At 50.5% G+C, this 25,482-nt stretch overlaps 1 protein-coding gene across 1 annotated transcript; it reads left to right on the forward strand.

Annotated features, from left to right (window-relative positions):
• BAG3 (BAG cochaperone 3) lies at positions 1 to 24,046 on the forward strand (the record flags this gene model as incomplete). Its single annotated transcript, XM_080694873.1, has 4 exons — positions 1 to 174; positions 18,583 to 18,903; positions 20,732 to 21,133; positions 23,252 to 24,046. 4 exons carry the CDS (start codon positions 1 to 3, stop codon positions 24,044 to 24,046), a joined length of 1,692 nt encoding a protein of 563 aa, XP_080550999.1.
• Between the last annotated feature and the right edge of the window lie 1,436 nt (positions 24,047 to 25,482).

The following is a 25,482-nucleotide window of genomic DNA, read 5'->3' on the forward strand; positions in this document are numbered from 1 at the left end:
ATGAGCGCCGCCACCCACTCGCCCGTGGTGCAGATGGCGTCCGGCGACCGCGACCCCCTGCCCCCCGGCTGGGAGATCAAGATCGACCCGCAGACCGGCTGGCCCTTCTTCGTGGACCACAACAGCCGCACCACGACGTGGAACGACCCGCGCGTGCCCGCCGAGGGCCCCAAGGTGAGCGGGCGCGGCCCCGACGGCCCGGCCGCCCCCAGACCGCGGGAGGGGCGGGGGCCTCGGGCGGCCTGGGGCCAGGGCCACCGCGGCTGAGGTTTAACTTGACTTTCCGGTGTCCGACATGGAGTGACTCAGGACGCTGGCGCACACACGTTCTTGTAGCCCCCCCCCCTTCTGTATTTGAAATTAAAGTTGTGTTATTGTTTGAAAGTGCTTTCAGTAGGAAAGTATTCCAGTATGACTTCTTAAAAGACCAGGTGCTCTTCTCCCAGGCAGTTTCTAAAGGAGAGATTCGAGACCGTCCCTTCATAGCTGGCAGTCGCCTTGCGACAGACATTGCCGCACGCTGGAAAGAAAGAGAGTAATCTGTATGTTTTTATAATGGCATACGTTCCCATTTTTGTTATGGTATTGAAGCACTTAGGATTTGCCTCTAGTACACAAATAACTAAGGAGTGATTCTTGTGAATACAGCAGAGGTATGCCTCAATTCCATGTACTTTTTATGGTACTGGGGGCTGACTTTTTTTCTTTTCTCTCTCTCTTTTTTAAATGGTACTGGGGATTGAACCTAGGGCATTCTGCCACTGAGCTACACCTCCAGCTAGCTAGCTAGCTAGCTAGCTTTCTTTCTTTCTTTCTTTCTTCCTGTACTTAATTGCTGAGGCAGGCTTCCAACCTGCAATCCTCCTGTTTCAGCCGCTGGCGTACTGGGATTATAAGTGTGTACCATCATGCCCAGCTTCTTTTTATTTTTTTATTTGAAACAAGGTCTTCCTAAGTTGTTGAGAGTCTCATTGAAAGATCCATACTTCTTCACCTTCAAGAGCATGAAGAGCCGGGCCTGGGGGCACACACTTGTAATCCCAGCTTTTGGGAGGCTGAGACCAGACAGATCCGGTTTGCAGACAGCCTCAGCTACTTAGTGAGGCCCTGTTTCAAAATAAAGAATAAGAAATAGGGCAGGGGGTGTAGCTCAGAGGTCAAAAACAAATTTTATTGGGAGGCTGAGAGAGGAGGATCACAGAGGTTTGAAGGCAGCCCCACCTACTTAGTGAGGCTCTCAGCAACTTAGTGAGAACCTGTTTCCAAATAAAATATAAAATAGGGCTGGGAGTGTAGCTCAGAGGTAGAAAGTCCCTGGGTTCCATCCCCAGTACCACAAAACAAAAACAAAAAAAAGTTTTTTTTTAATGCAGGCAGGTTTGGTGTCCCTCCCCTGTAATCCCAGTATTTGGGAGACTGAGACAGGAGGATCACAGATTTGAGGATAGCCTCAGCAAGTAGTGAGACTGTTAGCAACCTAGTGAGACTCTGTTTCAAAGTAAAAATAAAGTAGGGCTGAGTATAGCTCAGAAGTAAAATGTCCCTGGGTTCAGTCCCCAGTGCTGCCCCCACCCATTTGGAATGAAGCGCATGGAAATGTGAAAATATAAACTTGGCTTGAATCTGCTCTTTTAATAATATAATTAATTAGCTGGATGTGGTGGCACCCGCCTGTAATCCTGGTACTTGGGAGGCTGAGACAGGAGGCTTACAGGTTTGAGGGTAGTTCAGGGTAATTTTGCGAGACCTTGTTTCAAAATAAAAAATAAAATAGGACTGGATGTATATAGCTCAATGGTATAGCACCCCGATTCAGTCCCCAGTACCATATATATGTGTGTGTGTGTATACATATACATATACATATTCAGTATATATATATTAATTTGTTCACTTACTAATGATATCTATAAGTTTTATTTTTCAAAATGAAAAGTTTGGGAAAACATATATACTTACCTAGCACAGTGGCACATGCCTTTAATTCCAATACTTGGGAGACTGAGTCAGAAGTTTCACAGGTTTGAGCTTTAGAAATTTAGTGAAACCCTATTTCAAAATAAAAAATAAAATAGGTCTGGGAGTGTGCTCAGTGGTAGAACACCCCTGCCTCCAGAGTTTAATCTCTAGGACCATCACATGTGCACACACACACACACACACACACACACACACACACACACACAGAAAAAGTGCCTGTTAGTTGCTGTCTGGGAAAATAAAAATTAAAAGCGGTAAGAAGCTGATAAGTTATTTTGAAGATTAAAACTCACCAAATTAAAAATGCCTTATAAACCATTGTTTTAGAAAAATATTTGTACTCTTTATCTTTTTTTTTTTTATGTAATGGGGATGGAACCCAGGGGCAAGCTATACCCCCAGCATTATTTTTATTCTTTCTTTATTATTATTATTATTATTATTATTATCATTATCATTATTTTTTTTTTTTACAGTACTGGGGATGGAATCCATTCAACCTCCGAGCTACACCCCCAGCCCTAATTTTTATTCTTTATTTTGAAACCAGAGTCTCACTGAGTTGCACAGGGCCTCATTAAGTTGCTGAGGCTATCTAAGAACCAGGATCCTCCTGTCTCAGCCTCCCAAATGCTGGAATTACAAGTGTGCACCACCACGCCTGGCTATTATTATTATTATTATTATTATTATTATTATTTTTGAAGTTCTGGAAATGGAACCCAGGGGCATTCTACCTCCAAGCTACACCCCCAGCCCTATTTTGTATTCTTTTTTTTTTTTTTTTTTTTTTTTTGTGGTACTGGGGTAGAATCCAGAGGCTTTCTACCTCCGGGCTATACTCCCAGACCTATTTTATACTTTATTTGGAAACAGGGTCTCACTAAGTCACTGAGAGCCTCACTAAGTAGCTGAGGCTGGCTTCAAACCTGTGCGATCCTCCTGTCTCAGCCTCCCAAGCGCGGGGGTTACAAGCGTGCACCACCACGCCCGGCCTTATTTTGTATTCTTTATTTTGAAACAGGGTCTCACCGAGTTGCATAGGGCCTCGCTAAGTAGCTGAGGCTGGCCGCGCACTGTGATCCTCCTGTGTCAGCCTCCCAAATGCTATGATTGCAGGCCTGCGCCAGCACGCCCAGCTTCCACTCTCATTTTTGTGTTTTCTTTTTTAATCCGAACCCAGGCCTCCCCAATGCTAGGCAAGCACTTTACTACTGAACTACTTACTCCTCCGACTTGCACTTTTTTTTCTTAAACATATTGATGCCGGTTGTGGTAGCTTACACTTGTAATCCTAGTACTTGGGAGGGTGAACAGGAGGATCACAGGTTTGTGGTCAGTCTCAGCTACTTAGTGAGGCTCCCTGCAACTTAGTGAGACCCTGTTTAAAAATAAAAAGGGTTGGGATGTAGTTCAGGGGTAGTGTGTTCCTGGGTTGAATCTAGTATTGGAAAATAAAAAATGTGTGTGTGTGTGTGCGCGCGCAGATGAAACTTGTCTCCAAGAGTGAGACATTGTACATTCAGCAGTTTACATTTACAAGAAATTAATTGTATATTTATTCCTGAAAATTTGTATAAGAGGCTGTAATTAGCTTGGGATGGGCATAATTACATGTACATTTTGCATGTCTGTTCAACCCATTATTGGGTGAAACTTGAGCGCCTTTCAATCCATCTCTTCTCCTGCAGACTGCATGGGTGGGTATAGAAGATGTTTATTGTGGCCAGTGCAATCCCAGTACTTGGGAGCCTGAGATGGGAGGATCACAGGTTTGAGGCCAGTCTCAGCAATTTAGTGTGAGACCCTGTTTCAAAGTAAAAAAATAAAATAGGGCTGGGGGACTTGCTTAGAGGTAGAGCACCCCTGGCTTCAATCCCCAAACTACACACACACCAAAAAAGAAGAAAATATATCGTAGTATATATATGTGTATGTGTGCGTGTGTGTGTTTATGCGCATATGTATGTGTGTGAGGAGTGTTGGGGGACTGAACCCCTGGGCATTCTATCTCTGAGCTACACTCCCAGCCCTTTTATATTTTGAAACAGGGTTTCACTAAGTTGCTGAGGCTGGCCTTAAACTTACTGTGATCCTCTGTTTCAGCCTTTCAAGTGCTGGGCTTACAGGCGTGTGCCACCATGCCCAGTTACAAGTATATTTTTGAAGCCTCCTTCCTGTAGCTAGAGGGACAGTCAGAATCTGCCAGCACCCTTGTTGGGGGTGATGATCATGTTCAAGCAGATATGTTGCCCGAGCTTTGTTTTCAAGGCGAAACTTGCCCAGCAGGTTGGAACCTTCCTGTACCCACCCTGTGGATGGGCTAGATTGGGATTTTGTAAACCTTTTTTCTTTTTCTTTTTGTGTTACTGGAGATCGAACCCAAGGGCATTCTACCTCTGAGCTATACCCTCAGCCCTTTTTATTTATTTATTTATTTATTTATTTATTTTTGAAACAGGGTCTTGCTAAATTGCTGAGGCTGGCCTCAAACCCACAATCAGCCTCCCAAGTACTGAGGTTTACAGGCATGTGCTACCATACCTGGCTTCATTCAGAAAACCTTCTTATGGGGGAAGAAACAAGCTGAGCTACTATTGTTGTTCTCAACAGAAAATATGAATGATAAAAACACAGGTCCTAGGCTGGAAAGGTTGATCGGAAAATTTCACAGAATTTTTAAGTTGAAAGGTCCTTAAAGATCTTGTAGTTCAGGTGCTTTATTTTGCTGGTAAAGAAACAGAAGGCCAGGCCTGGTAGTGCATGCACATAATCCCAGTACTTGGGAGGCTGAGACAAGAGGATCGCAGGTTCAAGGACAGCCTCAACATCTTCACAGTGAGACTCTGAGCAACCTGGTCCTGGTGAGATCCTGTTTCCAAACAAAAAATAAAAAGGGCTGGGGGTATAGCTGGGAGATAGAATGCCTCTGGGTTCAATTCCCAGTACCAAAAAAAAAAAAAAAAAAAGGAAAGAGAGCTCAAGTATTTCTGAAGGTCACCAAAAGCAAGAAGAGACCTGTGTGGACTACCCTGACAAGAGGCAGGGTGTCTGTTCAGAAGTTAGAAGGGGCCTGGCTTTTCTGCAGGAAGGAGTTCTCGAGCATTTTTGTGTCTTCCCTGCACAGAGGATGACTGGCCTGTGTACTATGGCAGCTTAGATTTTGAGGGTGAAACTTGAAATTCATCAATGTGGCACCGAAACCTAAGGAGAAAACTAACATTCAGTCCAGGAGCTGCGTGGCCTGCGGTGTCTGGGAGGAATACCCCCGGGTTTAATCCCCAGTGCCACTACATAAATAAATAAAATAAGTTGGTTTCTTGATGCATAATGGGAAAAGGTCCATGGCCTCAAACCAGGGCTGTTTTGGAGGAGGTGAGGTAGGAAGCCCCTCCCAGCGTCCTTACCTGGGAGGGCAGATGCTGTCACTCAGGAAAGAGCTCGCCACTGAGCGTGAGGGAGGACCAGCCATGTTGGTAGAGGACAGACTGTCATGGGAAGAAGAAAATGACTAGCACTTTATGCTTTATTTAAACGTTCCCCTCGCGGTTGATCCTCCCCTTCCCCGGAAGTGGTTAGAGCACTCTGTTATCCTCGTGTTTATGGGGAACGAAGGAAAGCAAGTGTCTCGAGAGGCAGAGACGCTGGCTTCATCAGCACCTGTCTAAGCAGCTGGGCCTCCCACCTGCAGTCTCCCTGGGTTTTGATTTCTGCACCCTTAGCCTTCTTACCAATCTCTTGGCAAGTTTGCACCTGCCCAGGCCCCTTCTCCACCCAAGAGGCCAGCAGCAGACGCGCAGGCATTTGGAGTTAGTGGACGTGCAGTTAGTTCTCTGTAGACACTCCCCATTCTCTTCCCTGAATAGACAGAGGCCAGGTTCTCTGACTATTCTCCCTGAGAAGGCAAGCAGGCCCTCCTTCCACGCACACACAGCAGGGCTGGTTTTGTTTTTTTGTTTTTGTTTTTTTTTTTGGTGTGTGTGTATGGTACTGGGGATGGAACCCAGAGGCATTCTATCCACGAGCTACACCCCCAGCCTTATTTTTTATTCTTTATTTTAAAACATGGTCTCACTGAGTTGCAAAGGGCCTCACAAAGTAGTAGCTGAGGTTGTTGGTGAACCGCGATCCTCCTGTCTCAGCCTTCCCAGTGCTGGGATTACAGGTGTGTGCCGCTATGCCTAGTTAGGCAGGGCTGTTCTTGCTCAGTGGATCTTGGGGGTCATCAGCTTGTCAGTTTCTAGGAGAGCATTTTAATACTACAGATGTTGCCTGCTTGTAATCCCAGTACTTGGGAGGCTGAGACAGGAGGATTGCAGGTTAGAGACCATCACATATTAACTTAGCAGGACTCTGTTTCAAAATAAAAAGGGCTAAGGGTGTAGCTCAGTGGTAGGGTGCCTCTGGATTCAATCCCGAGTACCACAAATGATAACTGTAAAAATAACAAGAATAATAGTAAAAGGGCTGGGGGTATAGCTCAGTGGTAAAATATTCCTGGTTTCAATCCCCAGTAACACACACACACACACACACACACACACACACACAATAATAATAATAACAAAGCAGCTTGCATGTAACTCTGAGGTAGAATGTCTCTGGGTTCAAGTTTCAGTACCCCCCAACACAAAGATTGCAATGTGTCACCCCAATATCCCATGTTAGATCTGAATTGCTTCATGTAGAGCCCAGAAATATTAAGTCCCAAAAGCTTTCTGATGCCTCCGATTCTGCCAGCCTGGCCTTGAGAGCTACTCTGACTGCCTCCGGTGGAGGGGCTACGGCAAAGTGTGTGCCTGCCTGGGCCTGGAATCCCTTGAGCTGCACCTCCTTCTCATCGGCCTGCAGAGCTTTGCCCGGCCTTTGCTTTCCTTCTTGGGGAAGCTCTCCCTGCTCCTGGGCTTCCGAGCTGCGATCTTGGGGAGACAGGCTGAAGACAACCCCACGCAAGGTCTGGCAGGGTGGCTGTGCGGAAGTGGGGAGGTGGTCAGCCCTTCCTGTGCCCCAGAAAGAAGCCAGCCAGTGCCTCCCTCCTCCCCCTCTTGCCCCCCCAGGACAGTCTCATCATCATAATGTGGCAAATTACTCTGGTGCTGTGAGAGGTAGAAACATCCTTTCAGAGCAAATGGGCAATGTTCTGAGTTGTGATTGAAGTGGAGTAAGCCATTTATTCTGCTTCGGGCTCCGCGGAGCCCCCTGCGTTTCCTTAAGGATGAGATCATTGGGCTCTTTCCGATCGATGGCAAGCTGCCGTGGCTCTTAGAATCAGAGCGCAGTGGGGGATGAGTGGCCCTTTTCTCCTTCACATTCCCAGCAAGTTGCAGTCATGGCTGAGCGAATGCCTTTGCAGCTGGATAAACGGTGATTTGTTGGGGGCGGCGAGGAGCGTGGCCACGTGCCTTGGGAGCCCCGCTCTTCCTAGACCTTCATCTTCTTCTGAACAGCAGCCTGTGTTGGGCTCAAACTTACTTCGCCTCTGAGAACACACTTTGTGTCCTGTTTTGTGGCGTAGATTTGCCCTTTCTGAGGGTAGAGTCGGTACACTGGAACAGTGGCGACGTTTGACGTTAGCCAGGGCCGAGAAGGCTTAAATGTTGGATGCTGTCAGGGCTGGTGGTGAGTCAGAAAGCGTCATACCACCCATGAGGCTTGATTAGACTGTCCTCCTTTCTGGAATGACACACAGTTGCCTTATATAAACCACTCTGCATGTTTATTACTTTTTATTGACATTTAAAAATGATGTTCTGATGTTTACCATCCCAAATAAGAAACTATACATAATCCAAACCTGTACTTTCTCCTTTAAGTTTTGCTGTTTTAATGTTGCTCTTAAATATTTAGGAGGCCTTATGGGAGCTGAAGACAAAGGCATTTTTATTGGGAACCCTGAAGACTCTCTAGCATTGAACAATGCCGTAAATCCTCCGTCCACTTGACTGGTATTCCCCAGCCCTCCTCCCTGGCTCCCCACTGTTGTGAATGAGCTCCACACCCCCAATCCATTTTTGCCTCTGGGCTAGACACCCAGTCCCCTCACTCTGCAGGAGCATAGGTTGGTGCCTGCCCTCATCTGGCACTTGTGAAACCCCGTGTGATATCTGGTGTTACTGTCTTCGCATATTTCTATGGAGACATCTCTGGGGCCTTGGAAGCTTTTCAGGAAGACAGGCTGATTGTAGAAACTTAATGAGATCGCAGACAGCCTCAGCTACTTAGTGAGGCCCTCTGCAACTCAGTGAGACCCGGTTTCAAAATAAAGAATAAAAAATAGGGCAGGGGGTTTAGCTCGGAGGTCAAATGCCCCTGGGTTCCATCCCCAGACAAGCAAAAATAAATAAATAAATAAATAAATAAAAAGAAACTTAATCACAAAGATTCCCTTAGGAAGGAATGAACACAAGGTTGGCCTGTCAACATATTGACGTGTGTGTGCCGGGTACGGATGTGTGCCTTTACAAATCTTGTCTCTTTATGTCCTCCAGACAGCTCTTTGAGGTGGAAATTATTGAGTGTATCTTACGCATAAGAAAACAGACTCGAGAGGGGACGCGCCCGGCCTGTGGTCCAGCAGAGACTGGCAGGGCTTTATGCCCACCTGAGTCCTGCAGCGGTGCAGGACACGCTTGCTGGCATAGCCTGGGTGCGTCTGTACAGGAGCAGCGATATTGGCTGTTTCCCTGAGCCTGGGTCTCAACTCAGAGATGGGCCCTCATCTCGAGTCACGTTTTCATCCCATCTGCGCTGCACCAGTGCCTGGTGTGTTCCTGTCGCAGTATTAGGTGCCATAGAGGACCTTCGATGCCTTTCTCTCTGAAGCATGACTAGCCTCCTTCCAACCAGCAGCTGGCTGTCCCTGCTCTGGACTCCATATGACTCCAATTTGAATCTTTTCTAAAGGTAGACACTTCTCAACCTTCCTGTTGAGAGTTATGGGGGAATCTGTTTTATCCTTCTAACTAGGGTCTCCAGGTTCAGTAAAAATCGGGCCAATGACTGTGTGGGCCTGTGTGGCTGGTTCAAGGAAAGCCGCCTCTGCTGGAGTGTGGGATGTGTGTCCCGGAAGCCTGGGCAGCTCCTCAGCTCTGCATGGGGCACTTGGGCTCTCAGATGTGCGCCAGAGGCCTGTCCCTCCCATCACTTTCTGAATGGCTTTTTCTGCACAGAGGACATCAGTGTCAATTCCCCAGGGCCCTGGAGACGCCCTTTTGTTCCCACTGGTGACGCAGCATCTTCCTGCAGGCCTGTGGGAGGGGCTGGGAGCCCCCAGACGCCACTGAGCTGCGGCTGTGCACTGGGAGAGGAGTCTTTCTCTTTTTTTTTTCTTGTGGCTGGCAGTAAAATCAGACATCATACATAAAAAGCTTCTTACCATCAATTCAGAAAAGCCCAGAATCGCACATTGTTCCCTGCCTGCGTCAAGAGCCTGCTGTAAACACCTCGGCTGCCCGCAGCTCCGGCGTGGAGCTGCGCCCTTGCAAATGAATGTGAGACTTTCCACGGAAAATTCCTTAGCATCCTGTCAGAGAACAAACGTTTCCTATCTCAGAATAACTTCTTCAATTTTTACCATGGTAGAATTGTAGGGCTTTTCTCCCCAGTTATTTAAAAAAAATTCTTCTTGGACACTAAATTAACGAATGGTTCTTAAAAATCCAGACAGTGGGAGGATAGGAAGGCACCTGTGTGTGGGGAGGAGAGGCAGCCCCTTCTCTGGTTGGTTGGACCTCGTAGATCAGAGAGTGCAGCTGGCCAACACAGGGTCCTCTCTACCCGGGGGCCCCGTGCTGACAGCCCCTCTGTGCGGCACACGGTACAGTGCCGAGGCAGCTCAGAACAGAGCCAAGTGTCTTCTCTCTCTCCCTCTCCCTCTCTCTCCCTGCCTTGACTGGGCGGATGACTCAGCACTGAGCACAGAGCGGTGGCTCCCTGACCCAGAGCACACTCGGACTGAATGTTCCAGATCTGAGCCACAGCCCAGCCAGGCCAGGCAAACGAATGCCTTGCCTCCTGATGCCTTCCATCCCAGGAGGATGAGGGGTTTGGAGCCGTTCATCACACGTGGATGTAACTACACAGCACGGGCATGACAGGGCGGGGGCTGGCATGTGCCTGGCCTCCCCAGACACAAACTGGGCTCTCGAGGTCTTAGGCAAATCGTCTACCCCCAGCCTCAGTTTCCCCTTTTCTAAGATGGTGTTGCAGCAGTACCTGGGAACATCCGGAGAGCTGTAGCAGGGAAGGTGTGCATCCAGAGCCTGGCCTAATGTGTTGGTGCAGTCCCTGGAGACGTCCACGGCTTCCTTTGGAGGTCGGAGGGTGTTTGCAGACTGGTGTTTGGCTGCCCCACGTGGTAGGCATGGCTGCGCATGGGTCTTTCCGCTCTCAGGCCTGGAATCTTGCTTCTCAGAAGTCAGGCCTTGTCTTATTCTCTTGGCTTCCCCATGACCAATGTCCAGGCGGCCCCCAGTACCCTGCCCTGGACTTCCTGTGTCCCTGGTGAGGGTGCCGTGTAGACAGCAGTGGCTTGGGATGTGGTGGAGCGGGGCCTCAGTCAGCTCCCAGCCCCATAACCCTGATCCTCCTCCCGGGACAGGCCAGGGGGGGGTGGTATTTCCTGCAACGTAGTTACTCAGCCCCTACTCCTGGACTGTCCCTCAGCCATCCTGTGCAGCTCTGAGGACAGTGCCAGGCAGAAACTAGGTGCCTGGTCTGGGGGGGGCAAGTTGTCCTAATGAGGGCAAGGGGCTGGTCACCTGTACCCAGCTCTGTGGGCAGTAAATGTTACCACAGATGGGAGGGAGAGGAAGGGGTTTGCTCATTGTGACCACCACTGAGTGGGCATGGAGTTGTAGGAAGCTTGCTTTGAGAAGCTGCTTAGGGGGGAGAAGAGCCCCCTGGGAAGCCCCCAAGGGACTTACCTTGGATCAGAGAAGACCTCTCCCCAGCTGCCCTTGATGAATTGGAGATTTTTTCTTTTGGCAAAGTATATACATACCGATTCCTGCCAGGCTTTCGCAGGCGGCATCTAGCAGGTGCGGTGGCCACGCAGTGCATCCCCTTTTTGTATGGGACGGTGCTTGAGAAGGCTGGAAGTGTACCAGGAGGGTTGCTCCCTGGACTCTTTAAATTCAGACAGAGCTTGTTTCCCAGTGTGGAAATTGCAGGTAATTTTCCATCTGTGATTCCTTGCTTTAGATGATTAAAGCAGGTGGCTTTACTTTTTCTTTACCTTTTTTTTTCTGAAGAGGAAGTAGGTGGTATTTACTCTTCCCTGAAGCCTTGAGTTTAGGAGTTGGGCTTCGGAGTTGGCTGTGTACCAGCTTCCTGTGTGACCTTGGGCCCTGTGCCCTCCCCACATCTGCTAAGTGGACTCCTTCAGAGGTGGCAGGCAGTGGAGGCTCGGCTCTGGTCCCAAGCCCTCCCTGTGGCGGGGATGAGCATGCTGGGCCTGGGTACTGCAACGCAGGAGGATGTCGAGTCGATGCGGCAGGTGTTCGGCCCCTGTGCCGACCTTCTCGAGCCCCAGCTGGGCCTGGCTCTTCTCCTCTGCACCTCAGGCTGTGTCAGGAAGCCCCAGTCAGTGCAGTCGTGTGTTGACTCCCAGCAGCAAGCTTGTCTGGACGGTCCCTTCCCCAGAATAGCTGGCAGACCTGTTGGAGAGGGGCTCAGAGCTTAGGTTAGTTCTCATCAGAGAAAATGGCATCCTTGCCAGCCGGTAAGACTCCTAAGGCTCCTGACAAAGGGGCCCCTGCCTCTTTAACAGGCTTCTTAGCAACTTGGTGAGAACCTCGGAGGAACCAGAGGCCCAACCAGCTGTTGCAGGAGAAAACCAGGCCCATCAGTAACTACTGGGGAGTGTAATCACTGACCCTACGGGGCACGGAGGGACCCACATCACAAAGACTTCTCATGCCTTATTTCACTTGACAATTAAAAAACCCCAGGGAGGTGTGGGGATTTTACAGCTGGGGAAACTGAGTCTTGGTAGCAAGGAGTCCTACCAGGGCTCATGTCCATTCAGGCCTATTTGTTTGGACATAGCTGAAAAGAAACAATGCTGGTTTAATCGTCTCAAATGTTTTTCCAGTAGAAACACACAGGGATGTCCATTTTGTTGAACCTCTGATAAAATGCTAATGCTGAGTAACAGGCGTATCGGAGCAAGCCCCCAGTCACCTGTGACTCACATCTGCTCACCGTTTGTGGCCACCAGACCGCCTGTCTTTCCAGGAGTCCCTGGACAAAACCTCTACCTCATCAGAGGTCCTGGAAATGGACTTTGGTGGAATGTGGACCTAGCTTATTATTCAGAATTTGCCCAGGGCCTATCATGTACATGACACAGTGCAGGGGTGGTGGGGAAAATCCTGGATTACAATCCAGTGGGGACTGAAAGAATTTAGAGTTTGGTGTTAGGAATGCAAGTGGCTGTTTATTTATAATCAATCAAACAGACAGTAATATTTAGTGCATTTACAGGGCCTGTCCTGGTAGACGTTAAGCTCAACTCCGCTTGCACTTTCAGTAAAAGCTTTGTGTTGGTCTGTCTCCTGACCAATAAAGGTGAGCCAGGCCACTTCATTTTGACCCAGGTCCTAGCTACATGGAGTTCCAGATTTGCTCTTTCCTCCATCTTTCTTTGTTTTAGAAGAAGCTTTGAAGCGTTGTTAGGAAAACTCAACACCTAACCCTGGTGAAGGCTCTTTTGGCCTAAAAACCCAGTTAATAGAATCCGTGTCCTACTTAGGGCTCCAGGGCGTCAAGTTGGAAGTGCCACGGAGCGGCCATGGGAGTTGCCGCTGTCGCTGTTACCCTCTGTTCAGCCCACAGTGCAGGAGCTCTAGTTTGTAGATGTTAAACCCACTTTTTTAAGAGCACCGTATCATGAGGTCAAAGTCCAGTCACACAGAGAGGGCCTGTTTTCAGGGTTAGAGGCCACTCAGTATATAGGGAACCAACTGAGGATGGGACAACACCCTTCTCACAGCTGTTGCACGAATGGACACTTACCTGACTTATTCCTCACTAGCCACACACCTGGCAGGTGCCCAACAGCTGTTCTTCCTGCCCTGCTTCTGCGGTGTGGGGACTGCAGGACCAGTGGTGGTGTCTAGCCTCGTCATTTGGGATGTGAAACTTTGAAGTACCTTGAGTTCCAGCAATTTCTCATAGGAACTTTGGGTCCCCATTGTTCAGTGTGATCCCTCAGGGTCCTCACACTCCGTACCAGACTTGCCTGGGCTGGCTTAGCGCCTGTTTTTGTCTTTGTTTCTTTTCCTGGATGCTCCATTATTCCCCTACAACCTACATTTCTGAGTCTCCCCTGCATAACTGAGAAAAGTAAGGTCCAGGGAAGAGATGCCAGCTGTGTACATACACAGGTTTACACATACAGGTTTGAAGGCAGAATAAGATGTAAAGATGTAGGACCAAGTGTTTGCGCAGGCTGCCTGTCTCTGTCTCTCTGTGTGCGCCTCCCCCCACACACTGAGGACTAAAACCAGGAGCAGTCTGCCTCTGAGCTACACCCTCAGCCCTTTTGATTTTTTGTTTTGAAACAGGGTTTTGTTTGAATCCTGAGATTCTTGAAAAGTTGCTACGGTTGGTATCAAACCTCCCAAGTAATGGGATTACAGGTGTGCACCACCATGCCTTGCGCAAGGCTCAAGTGCAGTCTCTTTCTGGTCTCCTAGCTGTACTTAGTACCCATGTACTTCTTGCAAACCAATAGAAAAGCTTATTTGCCGGGTCTTCAGCAAATAAGCCACACAACTCACTCACGGGGCTCAATTTGACCTTGGACTCTCTAATAATAATGTCTAATAATAATGTCTGGTACTTAACAGGGCAAGTTCCAGTTCATCTGGGGTAAGTTTTTCCTGCTTTTTATCCCAGCCACCTCATGGAGTTGCTCAATGCCCTAAGACCTGCCTCAGGATTTTAAGCAATATGGAGACAAGGGGAAGAATTAACTAATTCATTTTATAAATTAATGTAGTGAGATAAACAGGGAAAGGCCCTGGGGCTCTTATTTCCTAATTAGGTTTTGTATGTGTTCCTGGTATCTTTACCCACAGATAAAGGATAATGAGCTGAACTGCAGGCGCCCTGGTGACTGTGATCGCAGAGCCCCGCCCAGCCCCAGGAGGAAGCTTCCGGCCCACCGAAGGCAGTGTGGCTGGGCATCTCTCTGAAAGATGCTGGTGTAATCAAGCGGCTGTCTCTGGATGTGTGCTTGAGAATGCTTCTCAATAGGCTGAAGAGGCATATTTTAGTTATATTCTAGGGAAATCATATTGTACTTTCTTATTTAAAGATTTTCAAAATTAGATTCTGATGAAAGTACCATAGAAAATAGAATGGACAATATAAGTCTTCCAGGTGGGTTTTTTGGGGGAGGGGGGTCTGGAGATGGAACCCAGGGGCATTCGACCTCCGAGCTACACCCCCTGCCCTATTTTTTATTCTTTATTTTGAAACAGGGTCTCACTAAGTTGCAGAGGGCCTCACTAAGTAGCTGAGGCTGTCCGCAAACCGCGATCCTCCGGTCTCAGCCTCCTGAGTGCTGGGATTACAAGCGTGCGCCACCACGCCTGGCTCAGGTGGTACTTTTTACTCAGTAAAAACAGGTATTTGCCACCAGGACTCGAGCAATAGCCGAGCAGGAAGGTTGGAAAGTGGCCTGGACATTCGCAGCGCAGACCTTGCCGTGGGTGGGAGTTGCATTTTTTTATTTAAAACATTCATTCAGGTAGAGTGCTAATTGCCTGTTCTGTGAAGTTGGTGTGGTCTTCCACTTAGTTAAAGCACTGTTTTTCTCAGCAAAACTCCATGGGGTAGAAGTAGAGGCTGGAACATCTTTCAGATGGGCCACTCACAGATGGGCAGGCTTTTGTCGCATGCCTGCGTGGGTCATTAATTCTCACAGAGCCAGGACTGTAAGGAAAGCAGCCTCCAGGTGGCCCTTGGATCCTGGCATCTCTGCCTTCCAGGGTGGGCCAGCCCCAGGGTCATTTTCCAGTGGGCCCCAAGCTCAAGCGCTCAGGCCTGGGGGAGTGCCTGCCCCCTCCCCTCCTGCTCTGCCACCAGAGGCCTCGCCGCCTCTGCTAGTCATCCCTCCACATCCTCTGCCCTGCTTGCTCCTGGTCCCCACTCATCCCTGACCTTCCTCACTTCCCGATGTGTCTCACCACCTTCTGCCAGTGTTTCCATCTTGCAGGGGTCCCTGGCCTTGTCATGCTGGGGGCTGTGGGGGCTGCTGCTGGGGCTGTGTTTCCATCTCTGCCCTTCTGGCCTCTTCTTCTCCCACAGCTCAGCACTTTCACCAGCTCCCCTCCCAGCAATCACATTCCTTCCTCCCCTGACCCAGACTGGCCCAGCCCTGGTCCAGGAAGCAGCATCCACCATTACAGTCCTGGGCAGGCTGGTGGGCCTCCTCCTTGTCTTCCTCTCTTCTACTCTACTCTTTCTTCTGAGGTACAGAATACTGTCCGTGAGGTGTATAAATGCGGGGAGCCCCGTTGCCTCCTGGCTCCAGGGCCTTGTCTAGGAGGAGCTGCTGCAGCCAGGCCTCAGCCCAGGGAGGGTCCTGCTGCTTGGGCGTGAGGCTGGCTGCTCTCACCTGCCAAATCTGATAGGATTTGGCAGAGAGCGTGCAATCTGTGATTCCAGGGAAGTGTGGAATTCGAAGGTCTTTAAACAGTTATACACCCATTTACCACTACGCAGGACAAGAGAATATTCCCATCACCTCGGAGTTCTTTCCAGACCTGGATTCCTGGAATCTCCTCCAGAGGTGCCCATTTGACTCATCCTTTATGTTTAGTTCCTCTGCCGCTCGGAGTCCGAGCATCATCTTGAGGCCTTTTGAGCAGGGACCGGCATTGGTTGTGGGCCTTCCTTCTGGGCACTCTCAGTGGAACCTCGCCCTGGTTCCACGGGGCAGGTGTTACCTGCTCTGTTTTGTAGAAAAGGAAATGAAGGCTAACAGAGGAAAGAGGATTATCCGTGCTCGGGGATCTGTTACTAATGGAGGCAGGAATGAACTTGGAATCTATCCGGCTCCACCCTGGAAAGCCCCACATTTGCCTCACACCTCTGCCTCCCCTGCCTTCCAAGTAAGCGCGCTTCCTGTTTGTGTCTTTCTTTAACCTGTCCTGCGAACCCCACATCGCTGGCTTGAGGGCGCGTCATGGTGGTGTGGCAGGTTTTCAGGAGCAGCACGGGGACCTCAGCTTGCTAACTGCTGGCTCCACGTCCTGCAGAGGCTTTTGATACACAGCGGGAGGAAGCAGTGAGCCCCAGCCAGCCGGCCGGCCAATACCATGCGGCAGGATTAGGTGGGCCTCTGATTTCAGCTGGAAGGAAGGTGCCCCAGCCCTGGACAGATAGCCCAAAAGCTGGGTTGTGAGTCCACGCTGAGTAGCAGAGGCCTCTCTGGCTTGCTCTGGTGCCTGCCTCACAGCAAGAATCGTTTTTCTGAGAGGGAGGCCTGGACCTGCTCCCTGCTCTTGGGTGACCTGAGAGTTAAGCAGGCTAAAATAATGCCACTGCCCCGAGCACGTGGTTATTCTAATCTGAGAGTGCCCGTGCCCGTCTGCCCTGGCCCCAAGGACATGGGGACACCGTGCCTTTCCTGTGATGCGGAGGCCCTCCCCGCAAGGTCGCGAGGTCGCAGCAGGAGGGAAACAGTCGATGGGCCTGAAAGGACTAAATTCTGGGGCCAGCCACCTGGTTCCCACGCCTGGACATAAATAGAAACGCCGTGGGGCCTCGCGGAGCTAAGGGTCTTCACCCACAGCTCTGCAGCCCTCTCGTCTGCCCTTCCTTCTGAGCAGCTTTGCAGCAGTAGGTGTCTCCTCGCACACTCGGAGGCCCTCAGCCCTTGGTGGTGGTTTGCTGTCCAGAGAGGCCACCTTACACGCTCCTTAATGCTTGGCCCACTCGGCGTGTCCTCTGTACGAGGGCTGGTGCTCAGGAGCCCCTGTGCAGCGGCTGCGTGGTGAGAGATGGCATTGCCCAGTGAGTGGCTGGCAGGTCTTGTTGTCTGAAATAAGATCTTTCTCTGTGGTACATCTGGAACTTGGCCTTCTCAAGGGTCCCAAAATAGCCAGGCCGCTAAGAGGGACCTTCATGAGAGGACAGAGAGGGACCCGGCGGCTCCTAGTAGGCTTTGTGCTGATGGCAAAATGAGTCTGTGACACTTGTTAAAGCGTGGTGAGGAAGACTTCGTTGGGGACCTCTGATAGGCACAGGGGCCTGAGTGGGGGTTCGCAGTGGGGAGATGACCCGACTCCCAGAGCAGCAGGGCGAGTGGGATTCACAGGCCAGGAGCAGAGTGAGGCTCAGGGTGGAAAATGGCTCCAAGTAAAGATTCTTTATGTAAGGGGACGCTGGCTAAACTGACCTAACGGGGTGATTGGACAGCACCTGGGTAGCAAGGCTCTTCAGGTACTGAGGTCAGGCATGGAGGCAGGGGTTCTGCTGACCTGATTTAGTAGAGCGCTTTTGCTAAAACTGGGTTTTACAAGTCCACAGTTGAGCATACGAGAAGGCTTGGTAGCCGACTGAACACTGGCCAGGCAGAGACTCTTGTCAGTTGGCATCCTGAGACTAGTACAATTAATCCCTGGGTTTTGTTCCCTTTCTGTGCTGCTTCTGCACTCTTGTGTATCTCCCCTTCTTTTTTTATTTCTGATCTTGGCACCAGGAATTGTACTCTGGGACATTTTACCTCTGAGCTATAGCCCCAGCCCCCCCTTTTTTTTGTCTTGAAACAGGGTCTTGCTAAGTCACGGAGGCTGGCCTCACACCTGCGGTCCTCCCAAGAATTGGGGCTATAGGCATGTGCCACCTCACTCACTCAGCGTATCTCCCATTTTTCTTTCTCCTTCTCTTCCTCTCTCTTTTGTGGCACTAGGGACTGAACCCAGGGGCGTTCTGCCTCCGAGCTATACCTCTTCCTGTCCTACTTTATTTCAAAACAGGGTCTCACTGGGTTGATGAAAGTCTCGCTCTTTGCGGAGGCTGTCCTCAAACCTGTGATCCTCCTATGTCAGTCTCCTAAGTACTGGATTACAAGTGTGCTTCAGCGTGCCCGGCTGGTGTACCTCCCTTTCTTGTAGCTTGTTCTAACAATATTTCTGAAGAGGCAGCCCCCTGCCCCAGTAAAATTTTTCAAACTGGATTCTGTATTTGGATCTAATACCAACTCTTGGGCGGTTGGAAAGCTTGAGGGCCTTGTGCTCGGTGTAATGTAGTGCTGGAGTTGAGTCCTTCCCTGGGAGATCGCCTTCTGGTCTGGGTCTCTGAGTAGTCAACTCTCCTGTATACACTGCTCCCCCTTGTCCCCCAGAGCAGAAACCTGCCTTGGGGACTTGGACCACTCTTGTCCTCCACAGGTACCTCAGTTCCCCCGCTTTCTCTTGCACTCCCATGGTCGCTGTGGGAGAGGGGCTGTTCATAGAGGCCGGGGCAGTGGCTCCTGGCTCCCTGTGATCGGCCATGCTGGCTGAGCCATGGGGCCCAGTGCCACTCTCCTCCTCAAGGTGGTTTTTCCCCAGTTTCTCACCAGTCTGTTTCTCTTCTCCACTCTAGGAAGTGCCATCCTCTGCTAATGGCCCTTCCCGGGAGGGCTCCAGGCCGCTGCCCACGAGGGAAGGCCATCCTGTGTACCCCCAGCTCCGACCCGGCTACATTCCCATTCCGGTCCTCCATGAAGGCGCTGAAAACCGGCAGCCGCACCCTTTCCATGCCTACCCCCAGCCTGGGGCTCAGCGCTTCCGAACCGAGGCGGCCACAGCTGCTCCGCAAAGGTCCCAGTCTCCTCTGCGGGGCGGGCCAGAAGGCACCCAGCCAGACAGACAGTGTGGACAGGCAGCCGCAGCGGCCCCGCCCCCGGCCTCCCACGGACCTGAGGTAAGGAGGCCTGCGGCCTCAGAGGTCCCCAGCAAGGACAGTTGACGGCCTGTCTCCCCCACGTCACACAGGTGTGTTTCAGGTGGCCAGGGCAGGAGTCACATGGCTTATTTTTGCAGATAAGAAATTGGGGCCCAAGCCAGGTATGGTGGCTGGCATATGCCTGTAGTCTCAGTACTTGGAAGATGGAGACGGGAGGATTACAGGTTCAAGGCCAGCCTCAGCAACTAATGAGAATCGCAGTGACCTAGCAAGACCCTGTTTCAAAATAAAAAACAGAAAGGGCTACGGATGTAACTTGGAGGTAGAATGCCCCGAGTTCAATTCCTAGTACTGCGGAAGGAAGGGAGGGAGGGAGGGAGGAAGGAAGTTAGTTAGTTAGTTAGTTGGGGCCTGGATGGTAAACTGTAAACTGCTTTGTCCAGATGTGTCAAGATGAAAGGAGCAACGCTGAGACTGGAAGCCGACCTCCTGACTCCTGATCCCGATGACCCTTATCCACATAGGGCTTTCTGTTTCTGAAAGAGCTATGTGTTATTTTGTTGATAATGAAAGCAGGACTGCATCCCTCGGCTCCCCACAGGTTAAGAGGGATCCCGAGTAAGGAGGGGGAAGGCAGCAGCTCTGAGGCAGGGCATCGACAGCTAAAGCATGGCTGCTAACCTGGGTCTTAGCTGCGCTCGTGGGCCACAGACCTAACGGGATTCCTGAGCCTTTCATCTCCTGTCGCGGATCATCCTGGTGTCCGGTGGCTCGTTCTTGAGAGCAGATTTTCATTTCCTGTCTGCACACAGAGCTGTGACTACTTGTCTGCTCTGTCCTGGCGGTTTAGTTACACCACCCACGTGGAGGTGAAGCGTCATGATTAACATGGAACACCAAGGGCTTCCTCTCTTTCCATGGAGAGGCAGTACCTGCATTTTTAATGTTTTTGCTGTTAAAATGATGCATCAGTCAGAGAAATCTTTAAGGCAACAAGGCTCTTACCAGCCAACTGGGAAAGTGCCCTCCTCACTTTCTAGATGAGTGGAAGGTGGCCCAGAAGATGAAGGGCCTGGCTTCCCCCCGACGCACAGGGGCACCTCGGCTGCTGGGAGTGGGCACTCTCGTCGATAAGTCAAGAAGGAGTGAGGAAAGGGAGAGTGAAGATACTGCAGTGACCCCAGGCCCAGTGGACTTTGTCCACTGCTCGCGCCTAGGGTACACGCACGCACGGTGATTGTGCTTAATCTTCAAAACAGCCCTGGGGGGTGCTCCTTTTCTGTATTCAGATGAGTCTCAGAAAGCTAGTGAGCTATCCGGCGTGGTGGCGCACGCTTGTAATCCCAGCATTCAGGAGGCTGAGACTGGAGGATCGCGGTTCGCAGACAGCCTCAGCTACTTAGTGAGGCTCTCTGCAACTCAGTGAGACCCTGTTTCAAAATAAAAGAATATAAAATGGGGCAGGGGTTGTAGCTCGGAGGTCAAATGCCCCTGGGTTCCATCCCCAGACCCAGAAAAAAAAGAAAGAAAGAAAGAAAGAAAGAAAGAAAGAAAGAAAGCAAGCTAGTGAGCTAGTAAGAATTTGAAACCAGGCCTCTTAGTTCTGAAGCCCTCAGTCTTAATACTTTTTACTTGAGTGCTGGGGATTGAACCCAGGGCCTCACACGCTAAGCACTTGGTTTGCCACTGAGCTGTATTTGCAGTCCCCTAACACCACGTTTTGAAGATAGAAACATTCCCAGGTGGGAGGTGTTGGGTGTTGCCTGAGCAGTGCCCGTGAGTCCTGGCATGCTCCTGCTACAGGGCTGCTCAAGGCGCCATGCCCTCCACCCTCTGTCTTTTGCAGCGGTCCCAGTCTCCGGCTCCTTCCGACTGCTCATCCTCATCCTCCTCTGCCAGCCTGCCCTCCTCTGGCAGGAGCAGCCTGGGCAGTCACCAGCTGCCCCGGGGCTACATCCCCATCCCTGTGATCCATGAACAGAACGTCACCCGGCCCGCAGCCCAGCCCTCCTTCCACCAAGCCCAGAAGACCCACTACCCGGCTCAGCAGGGCGAATATCAGACCCACCAGCCTGTGTACCACAAGATCCAGGGCGATGACTGGGAGCCCCGACCCCTGCGAGCAGCATCGCCCTTCAGGTCACCAGTCCGGGGCGCATCCAGCCGGGAGGGCTCGCCAGCCAGAGGCAGCACACCATTGCACTCCCCGTCGCCCATCCGTGTGCACACCGTGGTCGACCGGCCTCAGGTAGGGGAAGTGAGTTGTCAGCAGACCGCTGCAGGGATGGCTTCTTCCCAGGGGCCGAGGAGCCCTGCACAGGTGCCTTGGTTCCCGCCTCGCTAACCGGGATGTTACTAGAGAGGAGCGAGGTTCTGGAGCTGGCTTGCCCTCGCAGACATGCAGCTTTTGCTCAGCTGACCGTGTTCTGCGGTGGCTGCTTTGGGGTAGAGGAGCGCTCGCATTCAGGGGCCACCTGCTGAGTGCTCAGCACACTCTGGCCACAGCCCAGCGGCCTGCGGTCTGACAGGCAGCCCTCTCCCCTCTCCGTGTCCCCTGCGCTCCGCAGACTGTTCTGCTCACTCTCTGTGCCTGACTTGCCCTCACAGTCCCAGTCCCCCACCCCACCCCCCACTCTTCAAAGGACCAGCCAGTCTCCAGTCTCGTCTCTTCCACGAAACCTGCTCATCCTCTCATGGTGCTTTGCGTGTTCCCTGATGACAAGGACCACATCTGATACCTTTTTTCCCCAGCAGGGTGCCATGGTCTCTGGCTGATGCATCGGCCAGCCCTGGTGGGCAGGAAGCCACCCTGGCCTAGGAAAGGTCCCGGCACAAGCCTGCTCATTCTCCGGTGGAGGCCTGGGGTGCTGATTGCTAGAGGAGGAGGTCATTTAGACTGAGCAGCTTAGCAGCGGGACGCTGAGTGGCCCTGGTCCTCTCCTACTGCAGCTGGAGCTGCTGGATTAGATCTTTACCCCAGGTTTTGTTGTTATTGTTGGTACTGAGGATTGAACCTAGATGCCTCTTCCTCTGAACTACAGCCCTTTTTATTATTTGAAACAGGGTCTCATTAGGTTGCTGAGGCTGGCCTCGAAACTGTGTTTCTCTTGTCTCAGCCAGATCTTTACCACAGTTTTTAAAACAAAAGCTCCTTGTTAATAAATGTGGGGATTCTTTTTCTACAAACAGCGACACTGTCCAGGGCCTTGAACACAGAGCACCCTCACTTAAAAAAATTTTTTTTCTTCCTTTTTTTTTTTGCAATCCTGGGGAATGAACCCAGGGCCTTGTCCATGCCAGGCAAGTTCTCTACAACGTTTTTTTTTGTTGTTGTTGTTTTTTTTTTTTTTTTTTTTTTTTTTTTGGTGGTACTGGGGTTTCTGGAAGCCCTTCTACCTCCGGGCTACACTCCCAGACCTATTTTATACTTTTTTTTTTTTTTTTAATTTGGAAACAGGGTCTCTTTTTTTTGTATGTGTGTGGTACTGGGGATTGAACCCAGGGACATTCTACCTCTGAGGTATAGCCTCATTTTAACTCTTTTAATGTAATAATTTCAACCTTATGGAAGAGTTAAAAAATGAACACAAAGAGGTCCCATCTGCCCTTCGCCCGACTTATGGTCCCCTCTGCCGCGTTTGCTTTGCGCTTCCCTCGCTCTGAGTATGAACTCTGTATTTTAACTGAGTCAGCTGCAGACGTCCTGCCCCTTCACCCCGAAACACGACAGCAAGTGTTTTCCAAGCGGTGGGCTCCGGCTCACATGTGCTGGAGCAGAATGCTACGGTTAACTATTTGGAGAATGCTGCCGATTCCCCCAAAATACCTTAGTTTGGGCAGAAAACTCTAGGCTGTCATGGGTTTAAAAAAAGAATATAATTTCTTCTCTGGAATAGGAGATGGAAGGTCACCCGGGGCATGAGGCTGGCTGTGCAGTGAGGAGGGGGGCGGTGGCAGCGACTCCATGGCTGTGCTCTGAGCCGCAGTCTGTCAAGACTCCGCTCCCGGCAAACCTCGCTCAGCAGTCAGCGTGAGGTGTTGCTGTTCTTCTTTAGAAAGTCATTCTGATTTTCTTTTTGCCGTAAGAACACCATCTACAGAGCGAGGCGTTCGGGAGCGATAATGGACCCCTGGCCACAGTGATTGGTGGCGGCTTAGCAAAGGGTTTGGCCACAGACCAAGTTTTTGTTTTGGCTGTTGGTTGACTTTGAAAATCTTTTATATGATTAAACTTTTTTAAAGGAAGAGAAAAAAGCCATTCCCCAATTCTCTTTCTAATTGGTACTGGCTATAAATAACCAATCGCCTGTGACTTTCAGCCAGTTATTAAGAGTATCTTTGTATCGTTTTCTCTTTTTCTGAGCAGCCCATGACACACCGAGAGTCTCCACCCGCCGCCCAGCCCGAAAACAAGCCAGAAAGTAAGCCAGGCCCAGCTGGACCCGAGCTCCTTCCTGGACACATCCCAATTCAGGTGGTCCGCAAGGAGGCGGATTCCCGGCCTGCTTCCCAGAAGCCGCCCCCTCCCACCGAGAAAGTGGAAGTAAAGGTTTCCTCGGCTCCCATCCCGTGTCCTGCTCCCAGCCCTGCCCCTCCCGCCGTCCCCTCTCCCCCGAAGAGTGTGGCTGCAGAAGAGAGGGCAACCCCTAGCCCTGTGCCCGCAGAAGCTGCACCCCCAAAGCAAGGAGAAGCTGAGGCCCCCCCAAAGCATCCCGGCGTGCTGAAGGTAGAAGCCATCCTGGAGAAGGTCCAGGGGCTGGAACAGGCCGTCGACAACTTTGAAGGCAAGAAGACTGACAAGAAGTACCTGATGATCGAAGAATACCTGACCAAAGAGCTGCTGGCCCTGGACTCCGTGGACCCCGAGGGACGGGCGGATGTGCGTCAGGCCAGGAGAGACGGCGTCAGGAAGGTCCAGACCATCCTGGAGAGACTTGAACAGAAAGCCATCGATGTCCCGGGTCAAGTCCAGGTCTATGAACTCCAGCCCAGCAACCTTGAGACGGATCAGCCACTGCAGGAAATCATAGGGATGGGCGCCGTGGCAGCGGATAAGGAGAAGAAAAGTGCTGGAAACGAAGGTCCCCAAACCGAGGCCCAACCAGCAGAAGCCAAAGAAGCCACAGCTCCAAACCCTGGCAGCACGGCAGCCGCGCCGTAGGCCCCTCCCAGAGAAGTCAGACTTCAGAGACTCCAAACAGCTGTGTGTGCTCTAGAGAATTTTAAGTTGCATGCATTTCAGGGACTTTAAGTCAGTTGATTTTATTACTCGTAGGCACTTGGGACACAGTAACTTGGGTGGAGGCAAAATGCTAACACAAGGGCTGGAAGGGAGATGATGCTTTTCTTCTGGGTTCTTACTCTGTGTAGATGAAGACGTCGCAAGGTTGACCACGTTGCCATTCCACATGGGCACCACGTGCTCACCATGGCTGCGTGCTGCAGGAGGGTTGGGGAGGTGGAGAGTCGGTTTCCCATCACAAATATGAAACCCAGTTTTTCAAAAGTGTTGCCATTTTAATGGGATGATTTTCATCTCTTAGTTCAAATATTTAACTTTAGATAGAAGATGTATAAGGAGCCATAGGAATATCTATGCTGGGTGACTTTATTGTTACAACTGAAGAAATTAAAATAAAGTAATTATATAACTCAAATGGTTTTTGTGGGTGATTTTTTTTTTTTTTTCAGTACTGGGGATGAAACCCAGGGTCATTCTACATCCAAGCTACACCCCCAGTGTGATTTATTATTCATTTTTTCTGTGTGTGTGTGGTACTGGGGGTGGACCCAGGGGCTTTCTACCTCCGGGCTATACTCCCAGACCTATTTTATATTTTGTTTGGAAACAGGGTCTCACTAAGTTGCTGAGGGCCTCACTAAGTAGCTGAGGCTGGCTTCAAACCTGTGTGATCCTCCTGTCTCAGCCTCCTAAGTGCTGGGATTACAAGCATGCGCAGTCAGGCCTGGCTTATTGCTTTTTTTTTTTTTTTTTGGTGATACTGGGGATGGAACCCAGGGGCCTTCTACCTTCTGGCTACACTCCCAGACCTATTTTTAAAAATATATTTTATTTGGAAACAGGGTCTCTTAAACCAGCTGAGAACCTGCGCGATCCTCCTTTCGCAGCCTCCCAAGCGCGGGGATTACAAGTATGTGCCACCACGCCCAGCTTATGATGATTTTTAAAAAATTGACAAAAGTGGTAGCATCAAGATTATCTGTTCATAGTTTTAATTAAAAGAAATGGTGGACACTGCCAGGTGTGGTGGCACAGGTTTGTAATCCCAGTGCTTGGAAGGCTAAGACAGGAGGATCACAGGTTCAAGGACAGCCTCAGCAAGTAGTGAGACTCTCATTAACCTAACAAAATTAAAATAAAATAAAATACAGCCGGGAATATAGCTTGGAGATAGAATGCCCCTGCCTGAGTTAAAGTCTCAGGACCAAAAAAAAAAAAATGGTGGCGCAGATGGGTGTGGTGGCACACACTTGTAATCCCAGCATTTGGGAGGCTGAGACAGGAGGATCATGGTTCGCGGACAGCCTCAGCTACTTAGGCCCTCTGCAACTCAGACCCTTTTTCAAAATAAAGAA

Source organism: Muscardinus avellanarius (genome assembly GCF_963383645.1).
Source record: "Muscardinus avellanarius genome assembly, chromosome: 4".
Classification (NCBI taxonomy): domain Eukaryota; kingdom Metazoa; phylum Chordata; class Mammalia; order Rodentia; family Gliridae; genus Muscardinus; species Muscardinus avellanarius.